The sequence below is a fragment of the Podarcis gaigeae genome (assembly GCF_964106915.1).
Source record: "Podarcis gaigeae genome assembly, chromosome: 14".
NCBI classification, from domain to species: Eukaryota; Metazoa; Chordata; class Lepidosauria; order Squamata; family Lacertidae; genus Podarcis; species Podarcis gaigeae.
In genome coordinates this window covers 1221548-1237961 of record NC_139690.1, presented here as the reverse complement: position 1 = coordinate 1237961, position 16414 = coordinate 1221548, and the positions used below count along the sequence as shown (strand labels likewise).

Genomic DNA, 16414 nt, shown 5'->3' with positions numbered 1-16414 from the left:
TGAAGGAAGAAACATTCAGAACCCCGTGGAGATTAGAAAGTGTTTTCAGAAATATTTCAAAAAATTATACACTCAAGGGCCGCAGGATGAGGCTGAGATTAAACAATTTCTGGAAAAAAATGGACTTAAAAAACTTTCACAAGAAAATAGATCACTGCTGAACAGCAAAATAACACGACAAGAGATCGAACAAGCCATTCAGAACATGAAATTGGGCAAATCTCCAGGGCCAGACGGCCTGACCTCCAAGTATTATAAGACATTAAGAGATTATTTGATACAACCATTGATGGAGGTCAGTAATGAAATTATGGAGGGAAAGAAGGCGCCGGAATCGTGGAAGGAAGCTTTCATCACATTGATACCAAAATCGGAAATTGAGAAGACACAACTCAAGAACTATCGTCCCATCTCCCTTTTAAATGTGGATTACAAAATATTCGCAGATATTTTGGCAAGCAGACTTAAAAGAGTTTTAAATGAATTGTAGAGTTGGAAGGTACCCCAAGGTTCATCTAGTCCAACCCCCTGCAGTGCAGGAATCCCAGGTTGTTAAAGCTTGTGGGTCGTAAATCCTTTGACCCACTGAGTCTGCTGCAACAGCCCTGCAATAAATTTGATTTACTGCCACTCCAACAAACTCCAATGGCGCCCACACGCTTCCACTCGCGCGCTGCCACTCTTCTCAGTTGCCGGATAATAGCACAGTTCACACACAGAGTAAAATGGCTTCTCTGTGTCAACATGGTGTCTTCAATAACTCAGCTCGACACCAGTGCTTCTCTTCCAACACTCTTTATTTAGAAGCATAACAAACGGAAAAGAAAACCCACAGAATCTAGCTGCATGTTCGCAGCACACTGTCTCTAACAAAAACGAAACTACCTTGCTCACATTCTCAGACAGACTGCTCTCCAGAGAGAGCTCAGCCCCCACAGAGCACAGATCAAAGGAAAATGCCCGGGTCATGTGGGCAATGCACCCAGTGAACGCTTCTGGAGTGTTAACTCTTGGCTGTCCAGAACCACAACACAGGTAAAGAATCCCTGACAGATGGCCATCCGACTTCTGCTTAGCAACCTCCAATGAAGGAGAGTCCACCACCTTCTGAGGGAGTCCTTTCCACTGTCAAACAACTCCTACCATCAGAAAGTTGTTCCTAACGGTGAGTTGGAACCTCCTTTCTTGTAATTCGAATTGATTGCTTTGGGTCCCACCCTCTGGAGCAGCAAAAACATGCTTTCTCCATCTGCGACCTGAAATTCCTTCAGATATTTAAAGGTGGCCATCAAATCACCTCTTAGTCTTCTTTTCTCCAGGCTAAACAGACCCAACTTTCTCACCCTTTCCTCATAAGGCTTGGTTTCCAGACCATTTATTTCTTTGGTCAGTTGAAGATGCCAGGGGTTGAACTTGGGACTTTCTGTATGCAAAGTGTGTGCTCTGCATCTGAGCTGTGGACCATACTTTAACTTTCAAAAAAAGAAAAATTGACATGAATTACTTCTATTTGTCTTGGAGCTGTTATCTGAACCCAGGGCCACTTGTGTAAAATGTTTTGCAGGAAATCTTATGAAGTTCTAATGAGATTTTCTAGTTCAAAAATGAGGTACATGTTTATTATTCAGTGTAAAAGCCTCTTCTGGCGAGATTGTTTGCGTTATATTAAGGAAATGACATTCTTGGTATAGACGTGAATTACATTGAATCAAAATTAAGTGCTCTTTCTCATAATGCAATGTGACTTTGTGATTAAGGCTGACATGAAAGAATCATAATAACAGAAACCATATTGCACAATTAAGTGACAATTCTGTGCAGTTTGCCAAACCATAACTTGATTATCCACTGGTAGAGATAGAAAGATGTGTTACTTTCAGTTTCTCTCAATCCCTCACTTTTTTTCGATCTTCAATTCACTTAATCTCATTTCCGCATCACTTTGCAGTTTTTTAAAAAGCTGCATGTGAGGCTTAAAGAGACTTCCGGATCAGTCGCAATCACATAAAGGCTGTGAGTTCATCCAGCGAGCTTGTCGGGATGACTCAGTCATAGAAAAGAGTGAAAGGGGGAGTGAAGGCAACACAATACCCCTAAAAGGGCTCAGAAAAGGATTCTGAGCTTTGACCGAGCCAAGCAGCACAAAAAGGGGTTTCTCAATGGCTCCTGCACTTAGTAAAGTGGCAAGAGAGAGGGAGAACCCCAGCCTTCCCTTTCTATGAGATGCCTCGAAAGCCTGAGTGATTCAGCTACAGCTCTCTCCATAATTCAAGACTAAAATAATAAAAATAGAGGGAAGACAGCCAGAGGAGTAGGAGGAAAATAGGGAGAAACCATAAAGAACATAGAAAACTAGATTAGACATAGGATGAGAACTTGAAGAAACTTTTCACTTTCTTACTCTTAATTATAAAACTACCACAAAAAGAATAAGGTATTAAAGAACCAATTCACAAGGGGAACATATAGATAAGACATAAATAGCAACATGACAACAAAGAAAAAACAGGTAACAGGTGTAACCTTGGCAACAGGTGTAACCTCGGCAACACCTGGAACACAAGCAAGAAGCCCTTCCACAATAGAGATCGAGCCCAATTTAGATATTGAAGAACTGATACTGGGTATGAAAAAAGAGATGAATGAAAATATGAAAGTGTTAGATGTAAAATTAGATTTAATGGGAAATAAGATAGAGCAGAACTCAAAAATAGTTCTGGACCTCTCTGTACAGATTGAAAAATTCTCTGACAAAAGTAAGGAATTAGACACAGATAAGCAAGAATTAAAAATGAAATCCAATAATTTGGACAAAGCATTGAAAAAGAACCAGAATGAGTGCAAAGAGATGAAGAAAAGCCAAGAGAAAATGAAGGAAGATCTTGTGGAATTAAAAAAAATATGCAAGAAACAATGCTGGATGCAGTTGTGACACAGGAGATGCAACAGAGAGAACGGATGCTGAGATTTTGAGGAATAAGAGAGTGACAAGAAGACAGTATCGAGGAACTGATAATAAAGGAGCTGGCAAAATGGCTAGAAATCCAAGAAGAATATTTCTCTATTTGTATGGACAAAGTGTTCAGGTTCAAATCAAGGCTTGTGAGGTCCAATAAATGGCCAGGAGATTATCTTGTGTTCTTGAATTCAAGAATTCTAAAAGATAAAATCCTACAAACTAACAGGAAAAGGGGGCTGAGAACTGATGATAAAGATATTATAATACTAAGAGAAATTCCTGCAAGATTGCTAAAGAATAGGGTAAAATATAAATACTTAGCTGAGGCATTGAAAAAGAATGACACCCCCTTCAGATGGCAATTCCAGAAGATATTTCCTTTACCTTTAAGCAAAGTAGAAAAAGATTTACAACAGAAAGTGAGGTAGAGAAATTTTGGAGGAAGTATTGTAAGACATTAGGAGGGCGGAATTGTGGGGAAAAGGGGAACCTAGAGAGGTAGGGATAAAGTGGGATGTCAAATCCAAACTCTTCTTCTTCATCGCCATCTACTTTGAAAAAATAAATGGGATATAATATAATATAATATAATATAATATAATATAATATAATATAATATAATATAATAGAGTGTTGATAAATAAAAAAAACTAGTTGATGAATTTATTTCCTCAGATGTTGTTAAGAAAAGAGGGGTAGTTATATATGCAAACTCAAGATTCAACCTAGAGCCTTTATTTAAGGATGAAGAAGGGAGAATGGTGGCAATAAAAGTGGCATATCAAAAAGAAAAAATAATTATCATTGGAATCTATGCACCAAATGATAAGAAGGAGGAATTTTACAAAAAACTGGAGGATAAACTGATGGACTATTGTGACAAAAAGATCATATTATTAGGAGATTTAAACTGTGTTACCTCACTCGATATGGATAGCACAATGCGAGAGAGAGAAAGTATAGAAGAGAGATTACCGTTAACCTTCTTCCAACTGGTAGAAAACTTCAATCTTCAAGATGCATGGAGAGTTAAACACCCAAATGAGAAACAATTCACACACTGTTCAGAAGCAAAACATTCTGCAGGGAGAACTGATAAAATTTGGGTCAATGAGAATATATTAGGAAAAGTGAGGGTGATTTCAATAGAATACTTTGATAACAACTTAAACTGGGGAACTGATATAAATACCGTATGGGATGCAAGCAAAGCGGTGATTCAAGTCTTCTACATCCAACAAAATATAACCCAAAGAAGAGAGAGAGAAAGGAATACAGTGGTACCTCTGGTTACGAACTTAATTTGTTCCGGGGGTCCATTCTTAAGCTGAAACCTTTCTATTGAAATCGCCCTCACTTTTCCTAATATATTCTCACTCCCCAGTAACCATGATGGAGGAGCAACAATCAATTTCCAAAGCAAAGACAAGAAAGTCACCAGGTACAGACGGTTTATCTGCAGTGTATTACAAAAAATTAGAAGACATATTGTCAGATCCGATGAAAAAAAGTCATGAATGGAATTTTGAAAAAGGACGAAAGACCAAAATCATGGGAAGAAGCTTTTATCACTCTGATACACAAGAGTGATACACAAAAGAGTGGCAAGAGAGATTATTTGATTACCTTAAGTTGGCAAAACTGACGGATGCAATTAGGGAACAGTCTAAACAAAAATTTCAAAAAGAGCAGGGAAAGTACAGATATTTTTTAAAAAAAACAAAAACAGTGCCCTCAAATTAAAACCTGGACTTGCTTGGAATAATTTTTGCAAAACAAAATATGGTTTACAAATACAACATATGGAGAAGGGTAGAAAAGACGAAATGAGAAAGAAACAGTTTATCGAGTTTAAAATCAGACCTGCATTGAGGAGGAATGAAATCTACTAGAATTAGAATAAGAATTAAAGATTGGCTAGCATAAGTCCGCATGCAGATACTTGCAGATATATGGGTATACAGTGGTACCTTGGGTTACATATGCTTCAGGTTACATACACTTCAGGTTACAGACTCTGCTAACCCAGAAATAGTACCTCGGGTTAAGAACTTTGCTTCAGGATGAGAACAGAAATCGTGCTCCGGTGGCGTGGCAGCAGCAGGAGGCCCCATTAGCTAAAGTGGTGCTTCAGGTTAAGAACAGTTTCAGGTTAAGAATGGACCTCCGGAACGAATTAAGTATGTAACCAGAGGTACCACTATATGTTTTTCATTTATTTTGTGTTTTCTTTTGTAGTTTTGTAGTTTGTTTTCCACATGCCGTGTGTGTATGTGCTGTAATAATAAGTTAATAAAAAGCATTTACAAAAAAACAAAAAAGCTACATGAGACTCTGTATGAAATTTCATGCACATTTCTCTGAACACACACATTTTTGTCCAACAGATGCATTTTTGCAATCCATTTCCCCCAATATTATTCATTTTTGCACACCAGTGGCACTAGTATACATTTTGTGCATTCTTTGTCCTGAACTACACATTTTTGGTTGTCAAACTGCATCAGAAAATTCAAAAAAGTAAGAATTTTGAACAGCAGTTCCAGTTTCTCTGGACAACCTGTTTATTCGGCTTTCATCCAGAACTGCTTGCATGAAGTTTGCATGGTGGGTAGCCTTTGTCTGGTTGTTCTTGAGAATTCATTGTCATTTGTTTGTAAGGATCTTATACATCCTAATTTGCTTGCAGGTATTTATCTGGGTTCCTGATCATCATTCATTCATCCCACACTTTTCAATGCATTTACTCATCACTTTCAAAACCAAAGTGGATTTGCTGTGCTAGGTTGAAAGAGCACACTTAGGACTCTTCCAGACTTCCACACAGGTCTCGGCTTTAAAACTGCTTGTGCAAGCATTGTTGCTTTTTATCCTGGTGCTTTCCCTGGGAAAGCCCATGTTTTACCACTGAATTAGAGCAAATGGCAACCAGGTTTTCCATAGATTGCTGTTTCTACCAATTTAGTGAGAAAATGAGGGTTTTCCTAGGGAAATCACAGGCATAAAAAATTGCTTGGACATAGCGCTTCAGTCTGGCTTGGAGGTCTACAGCAGACACACACACCCCTGTAAGCACACCATTTTGATTATTTATTTATTTGATTTGATTTATTAGATTTCTATGCCATTTTTCATTCAAGTGAATCCCTAAATGGCTTACAAAGAATAAATAATAACAACATGATATAACGTAATTTTTACCCATACACTCTCTATCTGCCTTCCTTGCTGCAGGTATTGGATTTCTTCACAAGCGTACACATCCCTTACATATAATGCTGCTGCGTCTCCCTTCCTGTTTGGTTGATTTCTTTTGAACAGATTATACCCCTCAATTCCTACATTTCAGTCACGAGTCTCATCCCACCAGGTTTCAGCAATGCCTCCAGGTCATATTTGCCATCCTGTAATAAGAGTGCAAATGCTTGTTTCCCATACTCTGTGCATTTGTGTAGAGACAACTGAAACCATGAGTTGTTCCCTCCAGCTGCCTCCTTCTTGCAGTTTCCTACCCTTTAGCAGGTTTCAGCAGCAGCACCTCACTTTCCTGTGCATCAAAGAAGCTATTATTCCCAGTACCAGGTATTCCCCTTTTATCTGTAATACTGTCTCTCTCCTCCTCAGCATTTAGTTTAACACTCTCCTGATCAGGTTCACAAGAGTCTTAGCAAACACATTCTTGCCAACCATTGTGAGATACAACCCATATCTTGCCAGATGTTGTTCCTCATGGAATTGGGACCATGGTCCAAGAAGCCAAATCTTTTCTGACAACATCACCTGGAAGCATGGATAAAGCCAGGAGGCAGCTGCCCCCCCATCAAGTAAATAAATAAAAATACCGAACTAACTGCTGTCCTTGCTCCTCAGCAAGGTGTCTGAGGTGAAATCAATTTTGAAACTACAGTGACACAGCATGGCTCCTGACAGTCCCACTTCTGTGTGTCACATTCTTCCAGGGATTTGTCTCCTGCATGGAGTGAACGCCCTCCTCCCTAGAGGCATCCCCCCTGCATCTCTGTCCCAAGACAGTCCACTCTGGTATCGTGATAATTTCTTCATCTTGCCCAGTAGCTCAAAGTGTGGGTAGGCAGACCTCAGGTTGCTGTACTTTCTCTTCCAGCAAGGCAACCAGCTTGCACTTGCTGCAGGTATAGTTTTGCACTTTCGCCAGCAGAAATAGAAACATGGCACAGGTGTGGTAGGTCACTGCAACAGCTCCCTTACCATCCATGTTTCTTGGCCCTGTACACACAGTGAGGCCTCCTTCTCAAAACGCCCTTGCAAATGCCCTTCTTACAAGTCCTGTTTGTGAGCTCCCAGAAGCTGTATTCAGCTCAGTAGAACATAAAGAGATGGTACTTATTACTTGATGCTGCAGATTTGTGCTTTAAGTGTCTTTGATCATGGATTTGAGACTGATTTTATTGTATATTTTTTGTACTCTGTTGCATATTCTATGTCATCAGCTATCCTGTGTTCCTATCTTGGAGTAAGGGCAGGGTATGAAAACTATGTATAACAACAACAACAATTCCCACCTTTTGCACCATGTAAGCCTACCTGTTATATAGGAGGATGTCCGGCTTCCATATCTGGCCATCAGGAAAACGGACATTCTTCACTCCAGGATATTCTGACATATTCCACTGTAAATAGTAGTCTGTCCAGTACTGGAAAATTAAGAATAATAAGCAAACACGCACAGGTTAATTTAATTTTCTACTAGCATTAGCTTGTTCCTTCCAGAGTATGGCAGAGTTAGGACTCAGATGAATGTCTTGCCTGGAACTCTCAGGAAGTGGCATTTTACTTGCAAAAAAGCCCCAGATTCTACAAATTTTGCATTTAGCAACTGAGGTGGGGGTAGAGGGTTGGGAGAACAACTGAAGGCATTAAAATTTCATTTTTAGGTCACCCAGTTGCACACAACAGCCTGTAAAAGAAATGCCACTCTGCTTGTGACTTACAGTTTGTGCCATCTCAAGCATGAAATTGGAATATATATATTAAAGGTCCCACAGAGGAAATAGGAAGCTGCCTCAGATTGTTCATCTAGCTTCTCTCCTGCAGCCTTCCCCAACAAGTGTCATCCAGGTGTTGCTCAGTTACAGTTCCTATCAGCCCCAGTACGACTACTGGTAAGGGATAATGGGAACTGTAGCACGCAGGAAGTGGCTGGCCCACCAGCCCCCCACTCATGATGTCAGCCTGATGGTCAGCTGTAGAGAGATGAACCAAACAAACCAGGAGAGGCTAGGCAGGTTGGCCCTGCCAGAGAAGAAGCAATGCTCAGCCAGCTGGAGTGTGTGCATGGTGTGGTGCGTGGCACATTAATAGAAGGACTCAAGCGGAGGAGAAAGGATGGAGGTGGAGTGGTAGAATAAGGAAAGAGGAAAGAGCTAGGCTGTTTAGCAAGCCTTGCCACAGTGACTTAGGACACAGCAGGAGAGAAAGGAAAAGCCAGCAGTTCTGGAGCTAGCCAGCCCAGTGGTGAGTCAAAGAAGAACATAAGAAGAGCCTTCTAGATTAGACCAATGGCCATCTAGTCCAGCATCCTGTTCTTACAGCGGCTGACCAAATGCCCCAGTGGGAAACCCACAGGCAGGATTCAAGTACAAGAGCAGTCTCCCTTCCTGTGGCTTCCAGAACGGGCATTTAGAAGCATTGCTGCCTCCCACTGTGGAAGCCGAGCAGAGCCATCCTGGCTAGTAGCCATCACTAGCCCTCTCCTCTTTGTCTAATCCTCTTTTAAAGCCATCTAGGTTGGTGAACATCACTACTTCCTGTTTAACCATGTTTAACCATGTTAGCTGAAGAAAGCAAGTGGCTTCTTACACACCTGATAGAGGACTTAAGGGGGAAGCAAGAGTGCTTAGCTAAGCAGATCTCAGAAGGACATCTGAGTGAAGAGCTCACATGTTGTTTTCTGAAGGAAAGTTAAGTCCTGGGGCTCTGAAGACCCTTGAGATCCCTAGTGGGAGAGTGGAAGCTCTTACATAGTCTAACGTCATTCAGAGAGCATCAGGTGGAGAAGACTGGTCTACTCTCACCAGCAGTGAATCTCCAACATTTCATACAAGGGTCATTTCCCAGCCTTGTCTGGAACTTTTACACATCAGGCCCTCCCATTGTGGCATGTGATGTCACACATGTGTGAGATGTCACGTGTGTACGCTGGGCACCCCCAATGATGGGTGGAACCTGGTGAGCCTAACCTGAGTTGCTGTGCTCATTAAGCCTGACACTCCTGTGCAGATCCTGTTCTGCTAATAAAGAGTTAACTCCAGCTTGCTTGGTTATTTACTTCTGGCTCACCCTTGTCACTATAGGAATGTTAAGGATTGTAGGAAAGGATATATTGAATAAATATTATCCTTCCTTCACTCACACTAGTGAGTGATGTAGCAAAGCAAATTCCCCTTAATTTAGCTGGGAGCTAGTTTGCAGATTTGTTTGAATCTCTTAGTTAAGATTATTTCCTGGTGTCCCCTTTTATCCCTCTTAAAAGAATAAAAACACAAGAGTCTTCCTGAGTAAAATAACAAAAATTTTACTCACATTTCGGTTCACGATTTGATCCCTGAAAGGCAGGCTTTTCTTAGCAGTTACATAAACAAAGGCAAGCAAGAAGCCACCTTCCAGCCAGGCAAGAGCACTTGAACAGAGCATGGTGTGGGGCTCATGAGGGGCAGGGCTTGGAGAGAATCCTGTGGGCCAGAAGAGGAGCCTGGCAGGCCACATTCACGCCCTAAACGTTTGCAAGGCTCCTCCTCCTTTGCATTGTGTTTGTCTTGACGGCAGCCTTGTGAGCTACCAACTTCAAACAACGGGGGACAAAGAAACATGGTGGGCTGAAGATCCTGTACTGATTTGCACTACCCAGCCAGCTTCTGCGCAAGGTTAAGTGGAGATCAACTAAGGCAGGTTCCTATAATTTCACATCAGTGCTCCAATCATTAGTTTTAGCTTCAGAAAGTCACACATTTCCCCCAGATGATTGTTTTGCTCCACGCAATGCATGAAAGCCTCATTCCAGGGAAATTTGACCTCTTGTTTAGCTCCAATCTGCACTATGTTTTTTCCTTTCGTTTGTATTGGGCAGTTCTTTTGCAACTCAGTATGCTGTTTACAACCCTGTCAAAGCAGCAAATGACCAAAGCGGTGCTCCTGTGTGCCCTCCAGCTCTACAGATGTCAACTGCTGGAGGTCGTCTCCAGTCAGGATGCCCAGTGATTAACTCTTGTCTCTCCCAGTGCTTGTGACACTGATAAATCTGTCCTTGATTAAACTGCCTGGGTTCTTCTGGGACCAGTTTTTAAAGCTGATGAAAAGTTTTCTTACTTTTATAAATAACTTGTGCCTTTTCCACATCTTCTTTTAAAATGCAATGGCAGCAAAAGACAAACTTCTTTTTTTTGTCTCATCAGTATCAATCAGCCAATATGTTTAACTATGCAACACATGGTTAAACCATGGAACTCACTGCCGTGGGAGGCAGTAATGGCTACCGAGCTAGATGGCTTTGTAACAAAAATAAATACCGGTATATGAATAAAGGACTTAACCATGTGAGGCTGACACAAAAACCCTGCACATGCACTATGCAACAGAACGAAAGATCATTATTCCCCCTCCTCTCACTTTCCCCCCAAATAACGTACATTATATAACAGTGTCTCATACTGAATGCAAATGAACTGTGAAAAAGACTATGAATTGAAAGTGGAAACACTATAGGTACCCCTTTTTGTTTATTTTTACAGAGGAAAATCTTTAATAAAAACTATAAAAAATTATCTGAAGAAGTGTGCATGCACACGAAAGCTCATACCAAGAACTGACTTAGTTGGTCTTTAAGGTGCTACTGGAAGGAATTTTTTTTGTTTTGACTATGGCAGACCAACACGGCTACCTATCTATAAAAAAGAGGATTAGAGAAATTCATGGAGGAGATGGCTGTCAAAGGTTCCTCTCCAGGATGGCTCTGCTCTGCCTCCACAGCGGAGGAGGCAGAAATGCTTCTGAGCGCCAGTTGCTGGAAAACAAGAGGGGCAGAAAGCCCTTGTCTTCACAGCCCTTGTCTTTCCCCCTTTTCTTCCTAATGTAACACTAATGTCTCAACAAATGAAACTGATATGTAGAAAATGTAACTTGACATTGCACATACTTTTGTAAACCAAGAAATGTTTAATAAAAAAATGTTTTTTAAAAAATCCAGCTTGTATACTCATATTTCAAATAATCTAATTCAAAGTAGTGCAAAAGCCTTGTCTTCATTATTCAATAAATGCTTCCTAGTTTGTTTCAAAAATATCTTCCCACTGTCTTTTTCTGGTTTATTTTTATAAAATGTGTTAATGTTGTCATTGACACAAATTCCCAGTGTTTATCAATCCATTCTATTGATTGGTTGGTTTGTAATCTTCACTTGCTTGCATACAGTAACCTTGATGCTTTCAACATAAAAGAGACAAGTTCCTTGTGTCCATTCCCTACAATGCAGTGTTTTTTAAAATCATACGTTGATAAAAGTGCTGTGAGTGCCAGCACAAAATGGATGCCATGGGCAGCAAAAACAGTACTTGGTACTGGGGAGGACTGTAAAGAAAGGGGAGGAACCTTGCATATATGTAGCTGGTCTCTTATTAAACTATCAACTTTTTCCCATTTTAAAAATATACTGGTGTTTCCACCACATATGAAAATAATTCCCATTTTTTGGCATTTCTAGTTGAATAGTTCTTTATCTTCCGCAGTGTCCCCTGTTCTGCATCCTGTAACCCTCCCCTCAAATTGTTTAAAATGGAGTTGTGTAAATACACTTCATGTCAATTTCTAGTAACACCGTTATGTCACTGTGTCCTGCTGCTCAAAGCACCGTGCAACATCTGAAATACAGTCAGTTGTGAGCAAAGAGCTCTTTGATGTAACTGAAGGTGTTATGTACTGAGCTTGGATCCTAGAACAATAGGCAGGTAAGATCCTAGAAGGCAGCAACTTGATTGGTCTGCAGGAGCTGCCCAAAATGGTCAAAGGCCTGGAAACGATGCCTTATGAGGAATGGCTAAGGGAGCTGGGCATGTTTAGCCTGGAGAAGAGGAGGTTAAGGGGTGATATGATAGCCATGTTCAAATATATAAAAGGATGTCCCATAGAGGAGGGAGAAAGGTTGTTTTCTGCTGCTCCAGAGAAGCGGACACGGAGCAATGGATCCAAACTACAAGAAAGAAGATTCCACCTAAACATTAGGAAGAACTTCCTGACAGTAAGAGCTGTTCGACAGTGGAATTTGCTGCCAAGGAGTGTGGTGGAGTCTCCTTCTTTGGAGGTCTTTAAGCAGAGGCTTGACAACCATATGTCAGGAGTGCTCTGATGGTGTTTCCTGCTTGGCAGGGGGTTGGACTCAATGGCCCTTGTGGTCTCTTCCAACTCTGTGATTCTATGATTCTATGATTCAATCCAGGTCCAGGAGGAAGTCAATCAGCAACCTGACTGGGCTGCAGGAGCAGCCCAATCAGGCTCCAGGAGGGGAATTGAATCAGCCAATCATGCAGGACCCATTGTGTAAATAATGTATATATAGCCAGAGGTTTGGGGGGGAAACTCATTCACTCACTGATGACCATGAGCTGAAATAAAGAGCATGAAATCAACACTCAACTCCAAGTATATTTCAGAAGGAAATGAATGCAATGAAAAAAGTGGAGGGATGGGAAAAGAGAGTAGAAACTTATGAAGTTAACTTCCAGATTCAGTCGACTTCAGGAGTCCTTGTGAGCACTCCTCGCTTTTGATTAAGGGATGTTTGCTCACAATCTGGAACTAGATCTTGGCATATGAGAACTGCCATGTCAGTGGCAGACCTTGGGGTTTCAAATTTCAGTGGTGCTCTGTACAACACCAACATTTGGCACGCTCCCCCCCCCCGCCTCTCACCTTCCATTACACATCGTAGTTCTGGCGCCACCAGAGGAAGGTGAAAGTCAATGCTGTCCATTTGGGACAACATCTGATAGCTGGCCTACCATAGTATTCGGGATTTCACAAGAGTGGACAGCTGACTTACTGACACACACTCAGCATGTCTGACCATATTTGACAGCTGGCATGCAGTAGCAGTTAATGTCTGACACTCTCTGATATATATCTTACAATGGAAAAGAATCAATATTTTATTAAATGAATTCATTCACCAAACCAATCACAAGGCGCAAATATTGGGCTTGTCATATTCTGTTAGCCTTTAAGGTCTTTTTGCCGTTTTTACTGTAGAACATCTGCTTTGCATGCAGAAGGTCCCAGGTTCAATCCCCAGCATCTCTATGTAGGACTGAGGAAACACTCCTGTCTGGAAAACTGGAAAGCTGCTGCAGGTCAGTGTGGATGATACTGAACTAGATGGACCATTGGTCTGGCTTGATATATAGCAGCCTTCTGGGTCTCTGCAGTTTCACTTTCCATGGTGCCCACGTGTTTCTTTTAAAGGGAGGAGCTGTAGCTCCATGATAGAGCCTCTGCTTTGCATGCAGAAGGTCCCATGTTTAATCCCCAGCATCTCTGGGAAGGGCTGGGGTGTCCCCTGCTTGAAGTCCCAGAGAGCAACTGCTAGCCAGTGTAGACAATCTGGGACTAGATCTTGGCATATGAGAACTTCCTAATTACAGATAGGTAGCCTTGTTGGTCTGCCATAGTCAAAACAAAAAAAATTCCTTCCCAGTAGCACCTTAAATTCCTTCCAGTAGCACCTTCAGATGTATCTGAAGAAGTGTGCATGCACACGAAAGCTCATACCAAGAACTGACTTAGTTGGTCTTTAAGGTGCTACTGGAAGGAATTTTTTTTGTGAGAACTTCCTAAGTTACTGATAAAATCACCCTCTTAAAGGAAACTTCTAAACTTTAACACTCACCATGTGTAGCCAAATGTTGGTGGTTAAAACTTGGTTCTTTTCATCCTGCCAAAGGAAAAGAAAGGAACAAATCAATGTTGGTTGTTGTTCTTTTTATTTTTATTTTTTAAAAGCTGTTATGAAGAGTTATCGAAATAGCTTTCCTCTGCTATGAATCTCAAATAGCTGCCTGCTCAAAACCAATGTACCCCATGAGATACAAAAAATCTCATAGGAGAACTTTTGGTTCAACTCCATCTTACCACCTGCCTCTCAGGAATAGCCCCAAACTAGAATGAGAGCAAACAGGTCATCCTCTGAGGCTTTTGCTGTCACCAGCAAGTGAAGACAGAGGCCTGACAAAAAGAAGAGCTGATCTAGACCCATCATAATTAAGACGGAGAAATCTATGTTACAGAGGAGTGATGGCAACAAGTGAATACCGACTGACCCATCCACAGCTGGGTCCAGCATCTGCCCATGCATACCTATGTATAGCTGGACCTCACCCCGCTTCACAATGAATAAAAATACAGAGGTTCCATATGGGCAACAGACCAAGCAAATTAGCCTCTGGATTTGGGTTTGCAGGTCAATTTGGCGTCTGTGCCTCACAGCTCAGGTGTCCTCTTGGGTGGATACTTTGTCCACGAAGGTTAACAGCAGCTGTACCCACAGTCCATCTGTCACAAATAAGCACTGCCTTTCAGCCAAATGGTTATTTAAGAACCTTGGTGAAAATAGACTTTCTTTACCACCAGGACTCCCATTGATGCCTGAGGAAAACAATCCATCACTCTTTATCTGTGTTCTGTTTCCTTGAAGGCTTTGTTCATAATGGCTTCCTAAAGGTGTGGCTTGTTACCACAGCGATTCACAACCATACCTCATCCATGTTAATGGCAACATTATTACTTTCCATGCATACAGAAATGTGTGTAATTCATCAGACAAGCAAATGGCTATTGAAGGGAGTAAAAAAATGGAATAAATGAAAACCCTGCTTTCCAAGGGGATGAATCCATTAAGCCTTGAACACCTGCCTGGTTAATGACATCCTCAGAAATGCTCCACGTTGGCTGCCCAGATGCTTCTGAAACCAATTCAAGGTGCCAGTGCTAACTTTAAAGCAGAATGGGAGACGTGAGCAGCCCTCCAGATGTTCTTGGACTCCAGTTTCCATGAACATCAGACAATCTGCCAATGGTTGGGGGGGAGGAGTTGGCTGGCATCGATCTGTCTTGGGAGACAATGGAAGAGTGTGGCTTTGGGGGTGAAGTCAAACTATTGGAGAGTTACAGAACCTGCTTGGGCTGTAGAGACTGATACGGGAGAGATGTTTTCTGGCAGCTGGGGCAGGTGAAGGCATCTGGTTGTGCTGATGCAGTTGTGCTGTGGCATTTCTTCTTTCTGTGCTCCTCCCACTAGTCATTCCCTCTCTTGTCACTGCTGTAGACACATGACCTGACAGAGGCACTGCGTCTTCTGCAAGGCATTCCCATGTGGCAGTGTTAATGTTGCCAGCAGTCATATCTTATTTGCAGACTTTTTTTATAATGCAGAGGTGGTCTGTCAATGGGCTTGGTGCCAGCTCCCCATAGAGCACGTCCTCGAGGATCCTGCCATCTTCCATTCTGTGGACATGAGCAAGCCAGCATAGATGTCACTGAGACAGGAGTGTGAATGTGCTGGGCATGTGGGCTTAGGGGAGCACATATTGGTTTGAGACTGTGTCAAGATCAGTTGAGAAGGCCCTCCTGGTCATTTTACCACCCTCAAAAGTCTGTGGGTGGCAGTTAAGGACAGGGAATTCTCTGTGGCAGCCCCTAAGCTGTGGAATCTCCTCCTCATTGAGGTGCATCTGGCTACTTCATTGTATTGCTTTGCTCATACGTTGAAGACATACCTCTTTAACCGGGCCTTTGACACCTAGGAGAGATAGAGGTGTTTGAAGCAGAAGAGGTAACAGGGTTTATGGAGCAGGAAGAGGCTGTGACAGAGAGCAGTTCATACTCCAAGGCTGGAGAGGAGAATGGCCAAGAAGCAGAGCTGAGACAGACTACTGAAGAATCCAGGGACTCTCCCCCTCATGCTACAACCAGCTCCCCTTCCCCCTGCTCTCCCAGAACAGAGATTGGTTGTGCACAGACACAGTTTGTGAATGCTTGGGAAAGACCCTGGAGAGCAGAAGCCTTAGAAAGTGGTGGGAAGGTGGGGACTTCAGTCCTCACCACTGCTTTGTTGAGGCAAGACCTACTGGGAAGAGCTGCTGGGGTTACTAGACCTGCGTTGTTTTGGTTCCTTTGAATAAAGAGCTACCTTCACATACACCATGCTTTTCATTGCTGACCTATACCTGACTCCAGCTCCTGGCAGAAGCAGAGATATAGTGATGGGCAGGGTGGGTGTATTTTTATATTGTTGTCCCCTGCCCTGAAGCCTTGTGCTTGAAGGGCTGGTAAGTAAGTGAAGTGGGACTCAAATAGCTGAAGGAGCACCTCTCACAGCGCTAGCCTGCCCATGTCTTCAGATCCACCATGTGGGTCTTTTTTTTAAAAAAAATA

The 16414-nt window shown here is 42.1% G+C and overlaps 1 protein-coding gene and 1 long non-coding RNA gene across 6 annotated transcripts in view; both read right to left on the bottom strand.

Annotated features, from left to right (window-relative positions):
• LOC310831578 overlaps positions 1-16414 on the bottom strand; it is a 537457-nt gene that overhangs the window by 470382 nt on the left and 50661 nt on the right. The window lies entirely within an intron of this gene.
• The window catches only part of CHRFAM7A (CHRNA7 (exons 5-10) and FAM7A (exons A-E) fusion), an 80863-nt gene that overhangs the window by 29147 nt on the left and 35302 nt on the right, over positions 1-16414 (bottom strand). For 3 of the 5 annotated variants that reach the window (XM_083712220.1, XM_083712222.1, XM_083712223.1), the window contains exons 3-4: positions 13872-13916; positions 7523-7632 (exon numbers count right to left, since the gene is read on the bottom strand). In XM_083712220.1, the coding sequence (XP_083568346.1) occupies positions 7523-7632; positions 13872-13916 (155 nt within the window). Of the gene's footprint in view, positions 1-7522; positions 7633-9520; positions 9637-13871; positions 13917-14408; positions 14624-16414 lie in introns of those variants that run through there. The other 2 variants (XM_083712224.1, XM_083712221.1) reach the window with 2 other exon arrangements.